The sequence below is a fragment of the Pristis pectinata genome, chromosome 22, assembly GCF_009764475.1.
Source record: "Pristis pectinata isolate sPriPec2 chromosome 22, sPriPec2.1.pri, whole genome shotgun sequence".
Taxonomy (NCBI): Eukaryota; Metazoa; Chordata; class Chondrichthyes; order Rhinopristiformes; family Pristidae; genus Pristis; species Pristis pectinata.
This window is the reverse complement of record NC_067426.1, coordinates 20,814,419-20,836,453: the sequence shown is the minus strand read 5'-3', so window position 1 is coordinate 20,836,453 and position 22,035 is coordinate 20,814,419. Positions and strand designations below refer to the sequence as shown.

The 22,035-nt window shown below is 40.0% G+C and overlaps 1 protein-coding gene across 1 annotated transcript in view; it reads right to left on the bottom strand.

Annotated features, from left to right (window-relative positions):
• LOC127581584 (protein argonaute-1-like) overlaps nucleotides 1-22,035 on the bottom strand; it is a 70,750-nt gene that overhangs the window by 23,940 nt on the left and 24,775 nt on the right. Inside the window, exons 4-11 of the mRNA XM_052036070.1 lie at nucleotides 21,046-21,227; nucleotides 19,390-19,526; nucleotides 17,214-17,348; nucleotides 9,398-9,485; nucleotides 6,529-6,676; nucleotides 5,418-5,537; nucleotides 3,281-3,403; nucleotides 326-459 (exon numbers count right to left, since the gene is read on the bottom strand). Coding sequence (XP_051892030.1) covers nucleotides 326-459; nucleotides 3,281-3,403; nucleotides 5,418-5,537; nucleotides 6,529-6,676; nucleotides 9,398-9,485; nucleotides 17,214-17,348; nucleotides 19,390-19,526; nucleotides 21,046-21,227 — 1,067 coding nt within the window. The remainder of the gene's footprint in view (nucleotides 1-325; nucleotides 460-3,280; nucleotides 3,404-5,417; nucleotides 5,538-6,528; nucleotides 6,677-9,397; nucleotides 9,486-17,213; nucleotides 17,349-19,389; nucleotides 19,527-21,045; nucleotides 21,228-22,035) is intronic.

The window sequence follows — 22,035 nt, the reverse complement described above, 5'->3', positions numbered from 1 at the left end:
GGATAAAGAACATGATAAAAACAAGTGCCTAACCACTCAATCAATTGTGTTGAAAACCGCTCCAAACCACAGTGGCCACTCATATACATTGTATGCTCTGAGCATTAGTTTCAGTGATCCAGAAAAATCACATGGCATACAAGATCATAAAATGGTTCAACATATTTTTCTTATTAACGATGAAATTTTTGAATTAACTTTTCTAATCTACTTAAGCAGAACATGGATGATCACTGTGAAACGCCTTAGAATATCCTCGGAAATTAAGATTGCTATATAAATGCACGTCTTCTTTTCTCATGTAATGAATCAAAAACCTGCATACTTCAGCACTTCCTCCCGACATTGTTTCTGCGGTGCAAAGCAGGCAATGGCCCAGACTTTGATCTCAATCCCATTGTAGAATTGTTTGCCACGCATATCCCACACTCCCTGATTTGGAGTAGCAATTGCTCGGTTCTATGAAACATAGATAACAAACAGTTTAAGATGCATTTGGTAGAATTAAAGGTCACTGTCAAAATCAGACGTACAACACCATCTTCAGAAAGTCCACTGAAATGTTTCAGTCTTTCTACTCTTCTATAGTAGTCCACACACTGATTTAACAGGTGCAATTCATAATGGAGGAAGTTTATCAGCAATTCTCGTAGAATCAACTGCTAAGCTGGCTTAATCATCAGATAATATTTCAGAAATCACTTTACTCTAACCTCAATTTTATCCTTTTGTCTCCTTGCTCACTGACCAAACAGCAGCTGCAAACAATGAAGTTTTCACGTCCAGTTTCCTCTGGTCATGGAACAATACCTCTCCAACCCACAATGCCATGATGTTATAATGTCCAAAGCTGCCCTGCACCTTTACAAACGTTGGTGCTTTTCAGTTGAGCTTTATAAATGCCTTAACATTTGACCATAGCAAAAGGAAATGGAGGAAGAGCTAGGATAAAATATAGCTAGTTTATATTTAATTAACAGGTATAATGCACATCTTTCTTCAAAAACAGCATTGCATATACATATGTGATTAGAAACAGCATATAAATAAAGGCCTTTAGGCAGCCAGCCAAGAATCACATAGCACCTCAAGAGGATGGTGTTGACACCCAGGTATACATCAGGAAGGATAAATAGCATGGTAAAAATAATGCCTAAACACTCTATCAAATAAATGTGTTTAAAACACCTATGAAGCACACTGGCCATTAATATACATTGAGCACTCTATTCAGTAGTTTCATTGACCCAGAAAATCCCATGGCATAGAATGTCATCAAATGGTTCAACATATTTTTCTTATACTAATGAGATCTTTGAATTAATTTTTCTAACCTACTTGTGAAACAGGGATCGTTGGCTGGGTCTTGGGTTGACATGAGGTGTGCTTTAGCAGGGGAAAGCTACTAGGAATGGCCTCTTCCTTACTAGGTCCAAAATAGGTTTCAAGTTACCCATTTAGTGCTCAACCAATAAAGTGTAGCACTGAGCATTCATGAGACTCAAAGCAAGGCCAGATCAGTCAGAGGCAGACATCCTAATTTAAGCTCTTCTTCCCTCATCATTCTCAAGTCAAGTCATTATTTAACTTTTCACAGATTTTCTTTCCTTCTAAATTCTCCCCTCCCAGCTTTTGGCTATGTCATGTATTCTTCAGCTTACAATGAGGGAACTAGCTATTGCCAACAAAACCACTTATGTTTGTTGAGAGTTGAAATTATCTCTATACACTCTCCTGGGATCAAACACCAATCCAGTAACAAATGGAATCGGGAAAATTGTATTCAGCAACCTGTACGGGGATCAGGTTGATGTCACAGATCAAATTTGCGGATCATTTGGACAGTACAAAACAGACTTTGAGGCAACTCCAACCCATTTTATAGGACCTTGAGCAGTATTATCAATCATTGTAATTATAAGAATATTTTATAAGGATGCAGATAGAATGGACAGCAAAGGTGAGAAAAACGGAAGTATGAATGGAGAGAACAAAAGAGGTGGTTTTGAAATCAGGGAGACACATGGCAAAGGGCAAAGAACTGGAATGAGAAGACATAAGGCAGAACAACATTTGAACTACAATGGAGTAAAGCCTAATTTGAGATGCAAAATCAAGTATCAAAATCTTGAAATTCATATTCCTGGAGGACAAGTCATCAATTAGCTGGGATTTTTTTTAAAGAGAGACAAAAGGTGCATTCTTCAGGAGGTCTTTTATGAATCCTATTTAATATTTTAATTTCTTCATTTTGGCATGTGGTAATGGTTGGGAATTTCTCATCTCCCAAACATGACACTACAGGAAAGTGCTGCAAGATAGAATCAGGAAAATAAACTATTTTCTCTCATGAATTCTCTGATACTGTGGAGACTTGCAATTCCACTTAAAACAAGTATTTCAGATCAAGGAAATCTGAAATTGTCAGAGAAGATGCTGGAAACGTGTGCCACGTTTGTCATAAGCAGCATTCATAGAGCTAGAAACAGCTAACGGTTCAGGTTGATGACATCTGCTGAAACATTACCTCCTTTTCTCTGGATGTTTCCAACATTTTCAGACTATTTTTCATTTACTTGGTGTAGGTTAGTTTATTATAGGAAAACCAGCAGAATACTACTGCATGCACATGGACACACATGCACAAACAAATATGTATTTTGCAAAATGGAAAATTGGATTCTCTTTTCCATCTCTTAAGAAAATAGCTGAAAATAGTCAGAGGAGAGTGTATTTGTAGTGAACAGGTGAAATACTTTGGACACGGACCCTTCCTCAGAATTAAGCTTCAAGTCTTCCAGTTTTAAGGAAATGTCCATATTCACAGTGTCCTTTCAATTCTGTCCATTGGTTGAATTTTGCCAGTGTTTCCCTTTTTGTTCCAGATTTTCAGCATCTCCAATATTTTTTAAGCTACTTAAAAGGAGCATGACATGGCAATACTAATCTGAATTGTTCAGTTCTATACTGAGTTGTACAGGTAAACTAGAGGAAGGTTCAGGTATTTTGTCTGATCTCCTGCTTGAAAAATCTTAAGCCTAATGGCTTTTATGAAAAAGCTCATTGGTGCATCTTCTGAGAAAAGTGACGATGGTGAAGAACAAGATGCCATAGCATAAAACATGGATTCTGTTCATGGATGCAAATACTACTTAACTCCTCTGCATTGTAAACTAATGCTGCTCTTCTCAAATAATCTTTGATGTACCACAATGTCTTATTGTGCTGCACTCTACGCCAGACAACAATCCACCTTATGTGAAGAAAAACATTAACTTACCCGGCCTCCATATTGTAAAATTGGTGCTGGCAAGACTCGGCCTGTGACTTCAGTCATGTCATCTTTCACCTTTATCCCAAATTCCTGAATATAAGGATCAAGGTTGTAGCTGGCATTCTTCATCTGTAAGTAGAAAGTATCAATTAGCATAAAGATTCATGGCTGGAAAGTTTGCAATCAACACAAGAAATTGTGATTTTTCAGTTTTAATTTAACTTTTTTTTTCTTGTTTTCCTTATAGCAAGATGCATTATCAGCAGCAAAGTGCAGCAGGTTCAGAGTCTTCAGGCATGATGTTAAAAAGTTCTGACACCAATAGTGGTGGAAGGAACTCAAGTAAGAAAGACTGGAGTGTTAGCTTGAGGTCAGGGAAGTACGAAGTAAAGTGGGATCTTTTTCTTTGGTAGTCCTTCAGGATCAAGGATAACTTGTTTCCCCTCTGGTTTTGTGGATACTAAGGTGGCTAATGAGGCCAATGTGGGAAGTTTGTGAGGTGGTGTATTTCTTCTACCTCTTTCGCAGAGCTTCCGTGTACACCCAATGCATGACCTAGAGGCTCTCAATATCATCCCAAATGCTCCTCCACTTTCAGTAGTCAAGGGCCAGAGGTTTCCAGGAGTCAATGAGGAGCCTGCATTTACTTCTTCAAGGAAGTCTTAAGCCTTGAATCTCACCCTCCGTCTGCCTGATAACCTCCTCCACAATACAGTTCGGAAGAGAGTGTCTTCTTTTGGAGTCTGGTGTCAGCACATAAATGATGTGGCCAGTCTAACATCGCTGACTGAGTAACTAGAACCTCAATGCTGGGGATGTTGGCCCAGGAGAGAATAGTAACGATGATTCACTTATTCTTCAGGTGAGTTTGGGGTATTTATGGACAGACTGTAGAGGAGGGCATGGACCACTGCTGCTTGGTAGAACACAAGTTTTGTGCCAAGTCTGAGGCTTTGATCTTCAAATACCTTCACCTCAATTGACCAAACACTCTGCAGATGCATTGATAGTGGTGAATTTCAGCAGTCTTCAACGGTCTTCATTAAGGGATATTGAAAGTGGCCACGCATTCCAGGGTCTCACTACGTACCTTGATTGTCAGAGGGCATTGTGCTGAAGTGGGATCCAGCTGGTAGAGGACTTTGGTCTTGCACATGTTGAGTTGAGGACCCATTCTCTTATATGCTTCAGTGGAAGAGTCAATGACATCTTGGAACTTGGCATCCGTGTGTGTGCAAATGCAAGCATCATCTGCATACTATGGCTGACTCCAAGCACAGTAGTGTAGCAGTTAGCATAATGTTTTACAGCGCCAGTGACCCCAGTTCAAATCCGGCCACTATCTGTAAGGAGTTTGTAAATTCTCCCCGTATCTGCGTGGGTTTCCTCCGGGTGCTCCGGTTTCCTCCCACATTCCAAAGACGTACAGGTTAGGAAGTTGTGGGCATGCTATGTTGGCACTGGAAGCGTGGCGACACTTGCAGGCTGCGCCCAGAACACTACGCAAAAACGATGCATTTCACTGTGTGTTTCGATATACATGTGACTAATAAAGATATCTTAAAAAAGATTCACTGGAATTAAACCAATATGGATGTGATATGGTCATCAAGAAAAATTGCTGCTTTCTTTACTGGTAAAGAGGTTAACGAGATCAAATAGAAATTTTTGATGATAAGCATGAAAAGCTTTAATCTGGTGGCAAATTAGTAACGAAAGACTGATATTAGAAGGGTAGGTAGTAAGTAGTAGTATTTTCATGCGACTGTTTAATAGAATTTGGAATGTGTTACCACAAGTGACCATTAAATCAAGGCTACAACAATTTAAACGATAATTGTATGATTGTTGAAAATAATATAAAAGGATACAGTGAGTGGAGAAAATAAAAGTTTCATTTAAGATGTGTACCAGCACAATGGGGTGAAACACTGTGTTATAAGTTCCACAATAATGTGAAATAAATTAACTTTCTACAATCTGGTTTTTAAGAGCCAAAGTGGGGAAAACAAGTCTGAAAACTGTTCATCATTCTTTAAGTAAATCATACAGTGGCCTATCAATTATCTGACACACAAATTAAATAGAAGTTCCAAATAAAATGTGTAACAGAAATTAAATGTTATGGTTTTCTATCACTCACCAATCTACTAATCTCTTCCTGCCTGTCTGGTGCTGACCGTGCTGTTGCTTTGATCATTGTTGATGTCTGATTGTCTGTGAGTTTTTTGATACATCGCTGCCCTGGTACTATGTTGCAGACCTACAAAAGTGAAGTCATTACAATTCTACACAAGGTATCCTCCACAGCAATGCAACCAATGAAATAAGGATCATTGAGAGATCTGCAAAATGTCAGAATAGCTAGGGAGAGGATCAATAACAGAACATTGTTGACATCCATATTGAGGCTAACAGCAAAGAACAGGCAGGATGTCTTGTTTAGAAAGTAGAAGCTAAGTGGTTACAAGATCACAAGACAAAGGAGCAGAAGTAGGCCATTCGGCCCATCAAGTCTGCTCCATGAGCTAAACTAAACTATTCCTATCTAGCCCCAATTTCCAGTCTTTTCCCCATAGCCCTTGATACCTTGACTAATTAGATACCTATCAATCTTCTCCTTAAACAATCCCAATGATCGGGCCTCCACAGCTGTATGTGGCAAAGGATTCCATAAATCCACGACCCTCTGGCTAAAGAAATTTCTCCTCATTTCTGTTTTAAACAGGTACCCTCTAATTCTAAGACTGTGCCCTTTAGTCCTGGACTCACCCATCAAGGGAAACAGCTTAGCCACATCTACTCTGTCCAGTCCTTTCAACATTTGAAATGTTTCTATGAGGTCCCCTCTCATTCTTCTGTACTCCAGTGAGTACAATCCAAGAGCTGACTAACGGTCATCGTATGTAAGCCCTTTCATTCTGGGAATCATCCTCGTAAATCTTCTCTGAACCCTCTTCAACATCATTACATCCTTCCTAAGATATGGGGCCCAAAACTGCACACAGTATTCCAAATGAGGTCTCACTAGTGCCCCATAGAGCCACATCAACACTTCCTTACTTTTATATGTTATACCTCTCGAAATGAATGCCAACATAGCATTCGCTTTCTTTTACCACCTATCCATCCTGGTGGTTAACCTTGAGGGTGTCCTGTACGAGGACCCCCAAGTCCCTTTGCACTTCTGTACTTTGAATTTTCTCCCCAAGTTAGAGAACATAACCTGCAGCCACACTGTAATCATCCCTCACCTCCAGTGGTAGGTAAGTGTGCTTCTGCTCCTGTCCCACCTGGAGACAGGGTAGGTGCGGGTATTTTAGCTGCAGATTGTATTTCTGTTTGAAGTACTGCGCCACTGTGCACTCCACCGTCTGTCCACTCTCCAGCTGTAGTGGGAACCTGGCAGAAAATATTTACATATTATGGTTTTTCATTACATTTTACTAATATTCACAAAGCATAAACTTGTGTAGGCTTTCCCTAATTTAACTTAAAGTTAAGGCCAATTCTGTTCGACTCCTACCAACCTCTAAGCATCAGCCTTCAACTGCATTTCCCCTTTCAGTTCCCCATCCCCCACTCAGGCACAAAGCCAGGTTGTACAATCTCTACCTTTTACTGACCCCAAAATAAGCTTCAAACCTTGCAGCCCATGATTATTCTGACTTCTACAATAATACTTCTTTCTTGCCAGTATCTTCAGTCACATGGTATCCATGATCGATTCCTCCAATGCTTGGCTTGTTAGCCGAAGGTGCTTCAAATTTTCTCTTATGTCCAACTTATTGTACAGCAAGAAGTGTTCCATGTTACTGCCATAGACAGCAACTTTACTGGCACCCATTTCCACAGTAAAAGAGATAATTTATCACATATAAATCTAAAAGGAGTTTAGGAACATGTTTTTCTTCCAGTGGTGCAAGTATAGCATTTGTCACAATACCAGGCAATTAAGGTGAATGGAGACACAAGGGACTGTAGATGCCGATTAAGGTGAATGGATTTATGTAATGAGGAGAAAAGGAATCCCATGCCCTGTGAACCTTGTTTGCCATGAGATGGCATGCATTTGATGCCTTGTGCTAGCAAGTAATGAAAAGTCAACTGAAAACATGCAGGGTCCAGAGTGCACGGCTGGAGCTGAGATCACTGAGGATATTCAATAAAAAGAAAGATTTTTGAATTTTAAAGTAATGGGATTAGGTCAGGAGAATGGGTGCTTGACATAAAAGACCAACCATGCTAAATTAAAGCACATGGGATTAGGAGTAAGGTAACATGGATAGCAAACTGGTTGTCGGACAGGAAGCAAAGAATAGGAATAAGCACTTGTTTTACGAGTGGCAGACCGTGACTCATGGGGTATCACAGAGATCGATACTAGGACCCCAGCTATTTAAGATATATACTAATGACTTAGATGAGGGAACTAAATGCAACATAACCACGTTTGCAAAAACATAGAACTGGGTGAGAGTTTAAGATCTGGTGTGATTTGGACAGGTTGAGTGAGTGGATAAGTACACGGCAGGTGCAGTACAATCTGGATAAATTGGAGGTTATCCACTTGGATGGTAAAAACAGGAAGGCAGATTTTTATCTAAATAGCAAAAGATTGGGAAAGGGGGAGGTGCTACAAGACCTGGGTGTTGTAGTGCACCAGTTACCAAAAGTAAGCATGCAGGCGCAACAAATGGTTGAAAAGGCAAATGGTATGTTGATGTTCATTGTAAAAGGATTTGAGCACAGGAGCTGGAAATCTTGCTGCAGGTACTTGGTGAGATCATACCTCGAGTAGTCTGTGCAGTTTTGGTTTCCTTATCTGAGAAAGGATGTTCTTGCCTTGAAGGAAGTGCAGTAAAGGTTTACCAGAGTCATTGCTGTTATGGCAGGATAGACATAACACCTCCGCCACGATTATCCTCAACACTAGTGTCCTGCAAGGGTGCATTGTCAGCCCCCTACTTTGTGGGGGGGGGGGGGGGGGTGGGGGTGGTGCACACACTCCTGTTTACATCAATGGTGCTGAGGTCAAGAGGGTTGAGAGCTTCAAGTTCCTAGGAGTGAACATCACCAATAGCCTGTCCTGGTCCAACCATATGGACAACACATCCAAGAAAGCTCACCAGCACCTCTACTTCCTCAGGAGACTAAAGAAATTTGGCACATCACCTTTGACCCTCACCAACTTTTACTGATGCACCACAGAAAGCATCTTATCTGAATGCATCACAGCCTGGCATGGCAACTGTTCTGCCCATAACTGCAAGAAATTGCAGAGTTGTGGACACAGCTTAGCACATCAAGGAAACAAGCCTCACCTCCATGGACTCTGTCTACACTTCTTACTGCCTTGATAAAGCAGCCAACATAATCAAAGACCCCACCCGTCCTGGACATTCTCTTTTCTCCACCCTCCCATTGGGCAGAAGATAGAGAAAAGCCTGAAAGCACGTACTACCAGGATCAGGGACTGCTTCTATACCACTGTTAAAAGACTTGAACTGTCCCCTATTACGATAAGATGGACTCTTGACCTCACAATGTACCTCGTTATGGCCTTGCACATTATTGTCTGCCTGCACTTTTAATATGCATTCTGTTACTGTTTTCCCTTGTACCACCTCAATGCACTGTTATAATGAAATGATCTGTATGGATGGCATGGAAAACAGTTTTTCACTGTACCTCGGTACATGTGACAATAATAAACCAACTTAATTTCAACATTCTTCTGGTCAGTTGGTATTCCCTCAAAAAGTGCACTGCCGTGCCACGACTTTCCCTACCTGTTAGTATGACTTATTCTGACTCCATGATATCATCATATTGAATCTTTGGGTTATGCACATTCCTGAAGCATATACTTTATTCTTTTGAATATAGTTTGGACATATGATTACAAATGCATACAATTTTTCAGCTAGTCTAACCTAATTCAGTTTCGCAAATTCCTAATTACATACAAACTATGATTACTTTGACACGAGTCTCCAATTCAATGGTGGTCCATAATTCTGGAATCTATGTTTACACTTAAATCTAGCACAAAACTTTAATATCATTTACATAAGCCAGCAAACTTCTTAAATTTCACCACATTAACGGGAGGGTACTTACGTTTGGTGACTGGCGGGCCGTCGTGTAACGTTGCACACTCGATATTTCCTCTTCATCTGTCCACAGTGAGTCACCTCCACTTTTAAACCTGTGGAAATCAGAGGAAGGAGATCAAGAATTGGAACATTGGAGGTTCCCAAACAGTACAGTTGGTTAAGCAAGTGAATAGTTGACTATCATCCAATAGTGGATTCCTTGTTTATTCTATGCAAGTTTACACTGAGTGAACAAATCATTAGTCGGTACTTCTGAATACCATTCAGTGATGTCCACTGGAAATGTATATGCATTGTCTGTGGAGAACAGGTGAAGGCGTTGGTAGCAAGACCACAATTGACTGCCATCCCTACTTATCCTTGAGAAGGTGCCGGTGACTACTATCCTGAACTAATGCAGTCCATCTTGTGAAAGGAAGTATTCCCAGTATTATTGGGTAGAGTTTTTCAGGATTTACTTCAAGCCACAGGGAATGCCAATGTATTTCCAAGTCATGAATTTGTGTAGCTTGGAAGGGAATTTAAAGTTGGTAGTTGCATCTGGGAGATGCCACAAGTTTGGGCGATACTGTGAAAGTAGCTTTGGTGCATAACTCCAGTGCATTTTGCATGGCACACACAATAGCCATGGTGCACCAGTGATGGAGGAAGTGAAGGCCTGTGGTGGTGGACTGAATGCCAATTCGCTTGATGGGGTTGAAATTCTTGAGTTTTGTTTGTAACTTTATTTGCCCATTAAAATTTCCCCTGAATGGTCCAATTTTTTTTTAATCTTTGTACAATTCAGTAGTTTCAACAGATTTTAATTCCTAAATTACATAATTAACAATATTTACATTTCCCATTAGGTGGGATTAGAACTCACATCACTGGATCATTGGTTCATGCTTCTGGGTAACCATCCATTAATTTAATCACACTACTACCACACCCACAAGAGCTGCATTCATCCAGATGAAGAGTATTCCATTCCAATCCTGCTTTGTGCTTTCTAGATGGTGTAAAAGGAAGTCAACAGATGAATCACTTGCCCAAGAACACCCAGCCTCTGATTAGCTCTTGCAGTCACAGCATTTGTGAGGCTGGTGTAGTTAAATTGCTGATCAATTAACAATTTTATAATGGGGGCCTTGGCATGTTAATTTTATTAACACTCTCTTTTTGAAGTTGGTTATTGCCAGACTCTACTGTGGCACCATGTTACTTGTCACATATCAACCCATATCTGCTTCGTTCCTGAAGAGCAGCAAATGAAATAAACACTGTGCAATCAGTGAACACCCCAGCTTCTTACCTTATAGGGGAATCACCTCATAATGGGAGTCATTCAATAATGAGAGTTCAAGGCCAAGGTGTTCCCATAAGGATGGAGGGTAAAGAGAACAAGTTCAAGGAGTCTTGGCTATCAAGGGTTGGATAAAGAAAAAGGAAACAGCTGGCAGCTATAGGGAACTGAAAATAAGGAGGTCTGACAGGAATGGGGTACAAAAAAATGGGAACAAAGAGAAGATACAACATATCACTAGCAGACAAGATTAAGGTAAATCCTAAGTATTTTAAAGGACAAGAGGGTAAACAGGTGAAAAGAAGGGAATAAAGGGGCAACTTGTGTGTACAGCTTGAGGATACGGGTGAGATCTTAAATGACTGTTTCCCATCTGTATTCACTTAGGAGATGAAAACTGCAGTTGGAGAATCCAGGGACAATCACTGTAAAGTACTATTGAAAAGGAGATAGAAGTCTGTGTCATCTTAAAGGTGAATAAATCCCCAGGGCCTGATGAAATGTATTATTGGTTACTATGGGAGACAAGGGAGGAGATTACTGGGGCTCTGACAGAGACATTTAAATCTTCACTGGCCACATGACTGGAGGAAAGCAAGTGTGGTACCTTTATTCAAGAAGAGCAGCACAGATAAGCTATATAATTAAAGGCCAGTGAGTTGAAGATCACCAGCAAGGAACTTCCTAATACAAAATTGAGGAACAGGATTAATCTGCACTTGGAACGGCAGGAATTAATGAAAGACAGTCAGCATGGTTTTGTTAGGGGGAGATCCTGTCTGACCAATATTTAGAAGATGTGACGAAGTGCATCCATGGGGACAGTGCAGTTGATATTTTCGATCAACTTCAGTAAGGCTTTTGACAAGTATCAACAAAGGGGACTGGTTCAAAAGATTAGAGTCCATGGGATCCAGGTTAAATTAGCAAACTGGATCCAAACCACTTGATAACAGTATGCTGATTATGATGGTAGTTTATTGTGATTGGAGGCCTGTGAGGAACTGAGGGACTTTGTTTTACATGTTCAAGGATCTCTGAAGGTGGCAGTACAAGTAGATAACGTGATTAAGAAGGTATACAAGATGCATACATTCCATGCCTCAGCTAACATGGGTACAACTATATAAGACATTGGATAGCCACAGCTGGAGTTCTGGTCACTTCAATACAGGAAGGACAGGAATACACTGGACAGGGTGGAGAAGAGACTCACCGTGGCAGTGCCTGGGATGGAGCACTTTAGTAATGAGAGACTGGATAGGCTGGGTTTGTTTACCTTGGAGTAGAGGAGGCTGAGGGGAGACTTGATTGAGGTGTACAAAGTTACGAGGGGCAAAGTTAGGGTAGATGGTAAGAAATGTCCCCCCATAGCAGAGGTGTCTAAAACCAGAGGGCATAGGTTTAAGGTAAGGGATGGGAGGTTTAGAGGGGATCCAATGAATTTTTTCTCAGAGGGTAGCTGGAACCTGAAATGCACTGCCTGAGTGAATGGTGGAGACAGGTACTCACAACATTTACAGTGTGTCTAGACGAGTGTCTACAGGAAGTGTATGACAAAGGCATAGAAGGCTATGGACCAGGGTTGGAAAATGGGAGTAGTATAGAAGGGTAGTTTATGGTCAACATGGATGTGATAGGCTGAAAGTCTTGTTTCTGTGCTGCTGTACCCTATGAACATCATTGATGAAAGAGGATAGATGGGCCAAGAACACTGCCCTGAGGAACTGCTGCTCTGATGTCTGTGGGCTGATGTGACTGCCATCTCACAATACATCTTTATGCAAGATGAATCAGGGAGTGGGGTAAAGGTACCAATACTCATCAATTAGACAGAAGATATTTGTACTGAATACTAGAAGGCAACATTGCAGTGTCAATGATCTCTTGCCTCTGGAGACAGAAAAATTCAATAGATGCCATGCACACCATCAGACCTCCCATCTACCCACTCTATGCCTTGATGTAAGAATGTCACTTGCAACAAAGCCCTATAGGTTTCACAGAAGGATATTAACCTGAAACATTGACTCTGTTTGTTTCTCTGTTATATCACCTGCTGAAATTTTCAACATTTTTTGTTTTGTTAAAATTATTGAGTGAAACATAGTTGAGATTCTCAATGTTAATCCAGGCAACAATGCACTTTGTTGCTGCTGCATTGCATACCTTCTGTCAAAGCTAGAAAAGCTCTGTGAAAACACAATGCTAAAAGAATATAAACAAGTAGGCCATTTGCTTCCTCACGTGTTGAGCCATTCAACAAGATCATGGCTGATCTTATACATCAAGCACCATTTTCCTACCCGTCTATCACCATATCAATGGCTTTCTTTAATATCCTGAAACCTATTCCTCTTTGAATGCAAATAACTGGAACCTCCGCTGCTTTCTGGGATAGAGAATTTCAAAGACACACCATCCTGAGTGGAAAAAAAATTCCCCCATTTCTAAATGGCCTAGTACCTATTTTGAGACTGTGAGACCTAGACTTCTTAGCCAATGAGAGCATTTTCCACGCATCTACCCCACTGAACCCGTTAAAATTTTGTGTGTTTCAATTAGGTCATCTCTCCTTCTTATAAACTCTAGAGAGCAGAGCCCTTGCTTACTCAATCGCCATTTATATGACAGACTTAGCATGCCAGGAAACAGTCTGGTGAAGCTTTGCTGCAATCGGCATATAACAGGTGTATCCTTTTTGAATTAAGGAAACCAAAGTTGTATACAATATTCCAGGTGTGGTTTTACCAAGGCCTTGCATAATTGTCGTAAGACATCTTTACTCTTTTACTCAAATCTTCATGCAACCATGAAAGATAATGAAGCAATCTGCAACCAAATGCAGCAAGACCTGGACAATATCCATGCCAGGGCTGATAGGTGGCAAGGAACAGGTAATGAAGATATCTAACAAGAGAAAATGCAGCTATCGCCCACTGACATTCAATGCCATTAACATCATCGAATTGCCCACCATCAATATCCTGGGGTTACCATTGACCAGAAACTAAACTGGCTACAAGAGCAGGTCAGAGGCTAGGAATCCTGCAGACAGCAACTCACCAATGCCTTACTACCATCTATAAGGCTCAAGTCAGGAATGTGATGGAATACTCTCCACTTGCCTGGATGAGCGCAGCTTCAATAACACTTAAGAACCTCAACATCTTGCAGGACATATCAGCCCACTTTTAAGGCACCACAACCATTCACTCACTCCACCACTGACACACAGTTCACTGCAGCAACTCACCAAGACTCCTTCAGGAGCACCTTCCAAACCCACAACCTCTACCAGGTAGAAGGACAAGGGCAGCAAAAGCATGGGGACACCACCACCTGGAAGTTACCCTCCAAGCCAAACACCATCCTGACTTGGAAATATATCGCTGTTCCTTCACCATCACTGGGACAAAATCCTGGAAATCCCTCCATAACAGCAGTGTGGATATATCCACTGCACAAGGACAGCAACAGTTCAAGCCATCTCACCGCCATCTTCTCAACGGCAACAAGGGATGGGTAATTCAATACTGGCTCAGCCTGCAAACAGCATTTGTTCTCTCTACCCAAATGGATAACTTCACAATTTTCCACGTGATGCAACTTCTACCATGCTGTTATCCACTCACTTATCCCCTTGAAGCCTCTTCACATCTACGTCACTACTCGTTCACCCACTTAGTTTTGTACCATCAGCAAACTTATATTACCTTGATTCCCTCAGCCAAATCAATGGCAAATAATTAGGGCTCAAGCACCATTCCGTCCATTACCCCACTGGTCACAGTCTGCCAAATTTGAGAAGGACCCAGTTATTCTTGCTCTTTGTTTACTTGTTCACCAACTCTCAATTAACACTTGCACATTACCCCCAATTCTGTTTGTTTATAACCCCTACAGTTCACAAGTTGCCTGCAGCTCCACAGCAGCTGGCAAATCTATCCCGGTCTCCCAAATGCTTGTTCGTATGTACGGACTTTACATAAATCGGGCATTTGTAAACTGGGGAGGAGCTGTATCAGTAATTTCTCCCGTTGGACTTCTCCTAATGTGTTTGTGTGCCCTAAAGGAATGTGTATTTGTTGCCATTCGGTTAAGATATGATTTGCAGTTTTCCCATTGTCATCTCTGCCCATAATATTGGAGCAGATTCAGCAGTTCATCAGCAAGGATTTAACATAAAAAGGGATCAGTAAGTATGTTTGCTTGTGTTAGGGAGGGCTTGGCATGGGAGAATGCCCACTTATCAAATAACAAGACATTAACAGTCTTTCAACCAGCATGCACAATCCTTTGTTATTCAGTGACATCAGGAGGCTACCTGCTAACAGGAAATCCATTAACACAAAGGAAATCTGCTCTCCAATTTGAATATTTATGTGACAATGTTTGTGCTTTCTACACAAAAAACTACTGGCAGCTCTGTTTTTTCAGAGTATGAATGGCTTTGTGGCATGGTTGGAATGCTGTTGTAGATCTGTTGTGCTTTGTCCACTGAATAAAGACAAATGCTGTAAAGCAACTTCAATCTCAGATTATTATTCTCCCGTAAAAGTGCACATCGGTGGCTTCATGACCGATTATTTGCTCCTCCTTTCCAAATTCCCACAAAACAATGAACAAAAGAACCTAGAGGTCAAACATTAACAGTGCAGAGATGCCTCTAACTATGCATACATCTGCTAAAATTCAGTGTTTTTAAAAAGGGAAACTTCATGTTTTGAAAATAGTCAAAATCTCCCAATTTCTAAATTCTAATTTTTATGTGACTGACTAATAATGTAAATGACTTTTGTTACTACTTCTTTAAACTGCTCTGTACATATATAAAAAAAATTAAGTCATTGAATATTTGACTCCTCACCTTATTTTCATTCAACAAAATAATAAAATTGGGTTGACCTTCTGGAACCTCCGCAGTAAGTTTTGTTTAGCTCGGTGATGCTGCTCTTAAAACAGAATAGTCAAGCAAATGAAAATCATTAAAAAAAACTGCACATGCAGGGAATCTGAAACAAAAAACGCTGGAAACATTCAGCAGATCAGGTAGGATCTGTGGAAAAAGTGTTAGTGTTTCGGTCAAAGAACCTTGGTCAGAATGTGTCGACCTGAAATGTTAACTCTGTTTTTCCACAGCTGCTTGACCTGCTGAGCGTTTACAGCATTTTCTGTTTTCGTTTGAGTATATAATCTAGATAGATAAAGTAGTGGAGTATGGTGTGCTTCATTGCTGTTAATACAAATTGCAGTTGAGATTATATGTTCATTTAATTTCTCCTCCTTTCCACCCAATTGTAAACTTTGTCTTTTGTTCTTTGCATCTTAAAACCTGCTAACCTCCGACCTTTCCCGGTCTTAGGCCCGAAACGTTCACTTTATTTCATTCTCTACCTGCACTCCGAGTTGCTAAGCACGTTCAATATGCTCTACTTTTATTTCAGATTTTGAGCATTACAAGAATTTTGCTTTTAGAGTTATGTTTCTCTGGAATAGAAGCAAAGTATATTCCATGGTAAAGCACTTGCTGCTCATTGTGGACGTACAGTACAAATGCTCTCGTTCCACAATAAAGATGACCTAGCATCAGCAAGGCTAAAAATCCTTGGTTACTGTTTTGTATAGAGATCTCAAAAGTGGTCAAGTTTAAGTTATACTCCTCTAGCTCAGGGACAAGGGGATGCTGCATTGCTGGAGTTGTCATCGCCCAAAGGTAACATTCATCTGATTATGTCTGCTCAATTTAGGAGATCCCATGGAGATATACAAAATAGAACAGGAAGTCCCCTGGTGGTCTGGTCAACAATGATCACTCAAGCAATTTTAATAAAACAGGTTATTAGATACTTGTTAAGATATTTGGTCCATTGAGTCCATGCCAGCTTGCAGCAGAGTAACCCCATCAGTCCAGCTCCCCTTCACGTTATGCCCCAGTAGCTCTGCAACCTATCCTTTCTCACGTCCATTGCCCCTTTCGATTACTTTCCACTTACCTACAACTAAGGGGCAATTGCAGTAGTCAATTAACCCAAGAGCATGTCTTTGGAACATGGGAGGAAACTGGATCACAGAGGAAAGTGGAGCATGAGGTCACAGGGAGAACGTGCAATCTCCATGTAGACAGTACCTCAGGTCAGGATCAAACTCTGGTCCCTGGAGCTGTGAGGAAGCAGCACTAATCTCTGTGCAACTGTGCCACCCTTGATCTGGTTGTTCATTCATCTGAATTTTCACAGAGAATGCTGGCTATTGCCCATGTCCATGTTACAAGAGGATGAGGTTTATAAAATTATAACATTGTGAAGATGTGACAGGGTACTGTATGAATATGCAGTTACTAAAAATACTTGCTAAAGAGGTGCAGCAGATTCTCTGGGTGAACTGATAGCATTCTTCCCCACCCATACCTTCATAAATAGGCTTCTTTAATGTTGGGGGACATGCTGCAAGTCCACAATTTGCTGCTATATTTGCTTACATATTGACTAAATATCAAAACAACAATAACAAAAACAAACATCATGAAACCTACCTTTAATTTCTTTTGTAAAACGGACTCTCTGGGAGTCCGTAAGAGGTTTTGGTTGCTCATCAATGTTCCGTATGTCTAGGACTTCACACATGAACTCAATCACCGGCTGGGCTTTGTAGAAAGCTGTTGCAGACACTAAAATTTAAAGAAAAACAACAATGGTCAGTAACTATTACTGTCACTCTGACTGATCCAATGTAAAACACAGGATTGAAATCCAACATTTATAAGATCAATATAGATCAGAAAAAATATTATTTGGACCTTAAGTAATTTTCTTAATTTGCAGTAAGACGGTATATTTAATACAATAAAGCCTTACAGAGCATGTCACAAAGGTACTAAATGATTACAAGCTATTGTTATTACGACAGATAGATGCTAGTGACTTACTGCTTTTTTTGTAGGAAGGGATGGACTCACAATCCAAAACAGTTTTGAGGACCACTCAAGTTAAAGGAATGTCTCAACTTTCCCAAGGATCCTTGCTCTTGCTATTATGACTGTTCTCCGATGTGGATTCCTCCAGGAAGCCGGAGGCAGAGCACCAACATCCTGCTGTGTCCCAGCAGCTATACTGAAAAATCTAAGAGCTGAATATGCACAGGGGCTCAGCAACTCCATTCATTTTAACGAACCTTAACAGCTCAGAGAAGTAGGCAAATTCCAGGTCATTTACATTTTTTGAATTAAATGAATTAATAAATGAATTTAATTGTTTTTAGTGTCTTCTAGTGTTTCAATTATTTAATTTTTTTGATTTAAATTTTAAGTAAATTTGCATTTGATAGTATGTATAATTGTAATAATATTGATTACCCTTGAATCTTTATGACTACCTCGGAATTCTCATAGCCCATTCTATGTGGGGACATGGCTTAATTGATTGTCAAAGCACAGCAGAACTTCACTGATTGGGACCCAGCTGGCACTAGTCTTTTCCTATCATAAATGTCACTGCCACTCAATGACAACCATGTTGGGATCTTACCCTTCAGAAGATGTTGCAGGCAAATATGGGTACAGGAGTGGCAATAGTAGTGGCTCACTGTACAACTTGAAGTGCCATACAGAACTGTGTCTGTGGGCCATTGTGCACCATAATTACATACAATCAGGGACATTTCAAAAGTAATACAAGCTCTCACTTCCCATCCCATTTCTTATTTATACGTCTGTAGCTTTTACTACTGCTTTTCCACTGTTCTGATCAAATTCAGTATGTTACAGATCTTGCTTCATGATATAAAACTGTTTTATGACTCAAAGACAAAAACTATTAGGATAACACTTGTATTATTCTGGAGGTTTTTATTAAAAATGCAGTCCAGTCTACTATTATACGACTTCACTCGCTTGCAGGGAAAACAAAGCATTCAAGTCTAAGACCAGATCTCCACTTTCCATGTTTGCCAAGAACAGACCTGCTGCAGAGAGGAGGCAAGGAGGAAATGCAGCACAGCAACATACAGACCTGAAAATCAACTAACTGCATAAGAAGGAAATCTGAAATAAAAGCAGAAAATGCCCAATAGGTAGAGCAGTGTCTCTGGAAAGAGAAACAGAGCACATATCTCAGGTCAAAGATCATTTATCAGAACTGGGAAAGAGAGAAAACAACCTCCTGTACACTGGCTATAGAGACACTACATACACCTGAAGCCCTCTGCCATTTCTGGGAGGTTTTCTGCACCTCTATTTTGCGTCAATCTTCATAAAAACATGTCAATAAAATGGTGAACAGCCTCTATAGATATATTCATTCATCCTGATCAGTTGATAAAATGCAAGACAAATTTTTTGACCAGATTGTCTTAAAGGAAAAACTGACCATGACTAATTTATGCTGATATGAACATAGTCGAAAAACAGTTCTACAGGAATCAGAAGGCAAAAAGTAACATTAAATATCTAAAAGGAATGGACAGGGAAGAAAAGGAATACTGTAGTCGAACTTAGTCAGATAGTTTCTGTATTCCTATTTGATGGCAATCTCCCATCACCCCACAAAAAGTATAAACCTATTGCCAGTAGATGGTTAGCACATGAAACCATTTTGAGCCCATGTGCTATTCAACCATAGAACCTGTACAGTATTTTTCTTAAACAATAACCTGACTTTCAGTAACTAGTTAAAGATCAATGCAAGTAAGAAACAGAAAAGAAAGTACATTACCATCGATGTTCAACATCATTTTCCACATGGCAGGTCGGACAGATTGATGGAAACCAAACCAGACTTCTCTGCCTCCACCCAGTGGGTGATAGTAACCTTCGGGTGGAGAAAAGAACGAGCGACCAACAGGAGTATACCTGAAGTTAAAGAACCTGGATTAATAGTCTCATTAATATTATTGTAATGTGCAAAGGGGTCATAGGTTGATGGGGTGAGTGGGGGAAAAAGTAATTTTAGGTTTTGGATTCTGGCAACCTATTGTCAAAGCCCAGGCAACACATTCCTACTTCTTTACTGCTTCAATATGTAGAAACAAATGCTTAAATGCTGCTCTTAGCACTGTGGACTTATGAAACTTTACATCAGAATGCCAAGTTACATTGGTCTCAGAAATAAATAAAAATTAGCAGAAAACTTTACCTTGATCAAAGCAAAATGGTTGACCCTACACAATTACCAGTGGCAGCAGCTATCTTGCATTTAATGTGGAAGGATCACTGATATTAATTTGATTTACTAAACAAAAAGCAGAATAGCTCCTGTACTAACCCAATCAATGAGACATCTTGTATCTCACATTTCTGTTCTTTGATGAGCTTGCTGAATTTAGTTTCTGGATGTGTGTACAGAAATAAACAGCTCAAGAAAGATCACAGTCTGCAATATTTTACTTAAATCATTGGCAGATACTTTGCATATAATAACTGCAAGAAAACATTGTTAAATGCATGTAAGTATTAATGGAAACATTAATGAAGAACCAGGGTCTGCCATACTGGGCAGTCTGGGAGACCAATATAAATATTTACAGCATTGCACACCCAGATATCCCACAGTGTTTATTGGGATTGTCCATTAAGCATGGAACAAGCTAGCATAATTTATGTTAATGGCTCCACAAAGAAACTCACAATGTAATGACTATGCATCCCTTTCCAGAAAGCAAATGAAGCTGATGCATAATGTGGAAATCTCTGGATCAGAACAAGTGTTACTTGGCCCCTCCATGGAATTTAAGCAGGGTTCCTGGGTTATTCTTAGCAATTTCCTCAGCACAATTTCCTACCTGAGCAAGTCACATTACTGACTATGAAAGGCAGCAACTATAAATATGCCTATTCCCTTTCCTAGCACACACATTCCTGTCAGCCTAACCTACTTCAGGAATTCAGGGCCAAGCAAATTGTCCCACTTATCCAAAAGGTCTCGATCTTACTGAAAGCACACTTATGGCAGGATGCTGTGAGATGTTAATGCACTCTTTTTGCACATAATGAGTTGTAAGGGATAAAATGCCCAAGAAGTTGATAAAAGTCCAAATAAACAACTATGTTCTCAAATATGTCTTAGTATATATCCATTGGTACAACAGCATCATAAAATTTGCATGTATATTATTGACAAACCATAAAAGCAACATAAATAAAGTCCAGGAGGAATGAATGGTTTCTTCAGCTCATATATCATTTAAGTAATCAATTAAACAATATCTGCAAAACTTACAGCTTGTAACACAAAAGAGAACAGAAGCTACTTTAAGTATCACAATATTCAGCTTCTTCTTTCTAACTCTATTACTTTGCCTTAATGGATTTGAAGTATAATACAAATGAAAATATTCAAATATTTCCTTATATCGACAGGACATCCCATTACCTCATTGATGCCAGATGCCTCATTGCTACATCCAATGCTTGAACCGAGTCTAATGGAACTTGGATTCGACCACTGACGAGGGCTTCATGCAGCAGTCTCCAACTTACTACAGCCAGCCATTTAATGGAAACCTTAAAAATCCGATCTTTTCCTTCACCAGGAATGGTCACCTCAAAATCAACCTTACATTGAAAAAAAACAAATAAATGAAACTGCCAAAGATTAGCTCCTTCTTGCTAGAGCTTTTCTCACTAGACAACATAAAAAACAATGAACAATCGAGGCAATTGGAGCAAACCTGACCAATCTTTTGACAACTGGAAGATTTCAGCCTCCAAACACTCAATCCAGAGAAGCTGGGTCAAGGCTGGTGCAGAGACTTCAAAGAGCTGCCAGGAGCCCTGGTTGAGGCTCACATGCAAGTCAGAAAGCAGCATGCACTCCAATCTCCACCTGCAAGCAAGCCTGGAACCATCAAGAGAAGACTTGCTGCTGATGCATTGGGCTATTCCCCTCACATCACTGCCAAGCACCACTAACTCACTGACTTGTTTGCATCTCTTTTTATCTGTCAAGATTGTTAGTTGGTCTCTCTGATTGGAATGATACAAACATAGCGGCTTAGTGGCAATAGCCCTATGACTAACTTTGATTTAAAGAACACGCATAAAATGAAATAAAACAAACAAAACACCCACAAAAAGCACTGGTTTTCCACAATTGTGTACTTGCATTACTTGTATAATAATGAAAGGCACACAAAACCAGCATGCCATATTTAAAGGGATAGAAGAGGGGGAACTGGATTAGAAACCATGCATCTACCAGGATCGTCTCTGTTATGTTTGCAAACATTGTTCACTGGCTGTGTCATATGATTCCATTAAACACAATATTTTAAAAATGTGTTGCTAGATTAGATGATCACATTGATCATCTTATAATAACAAAATGCATTTATTAAAGTAGATAAACATTCCAAAAAATTTC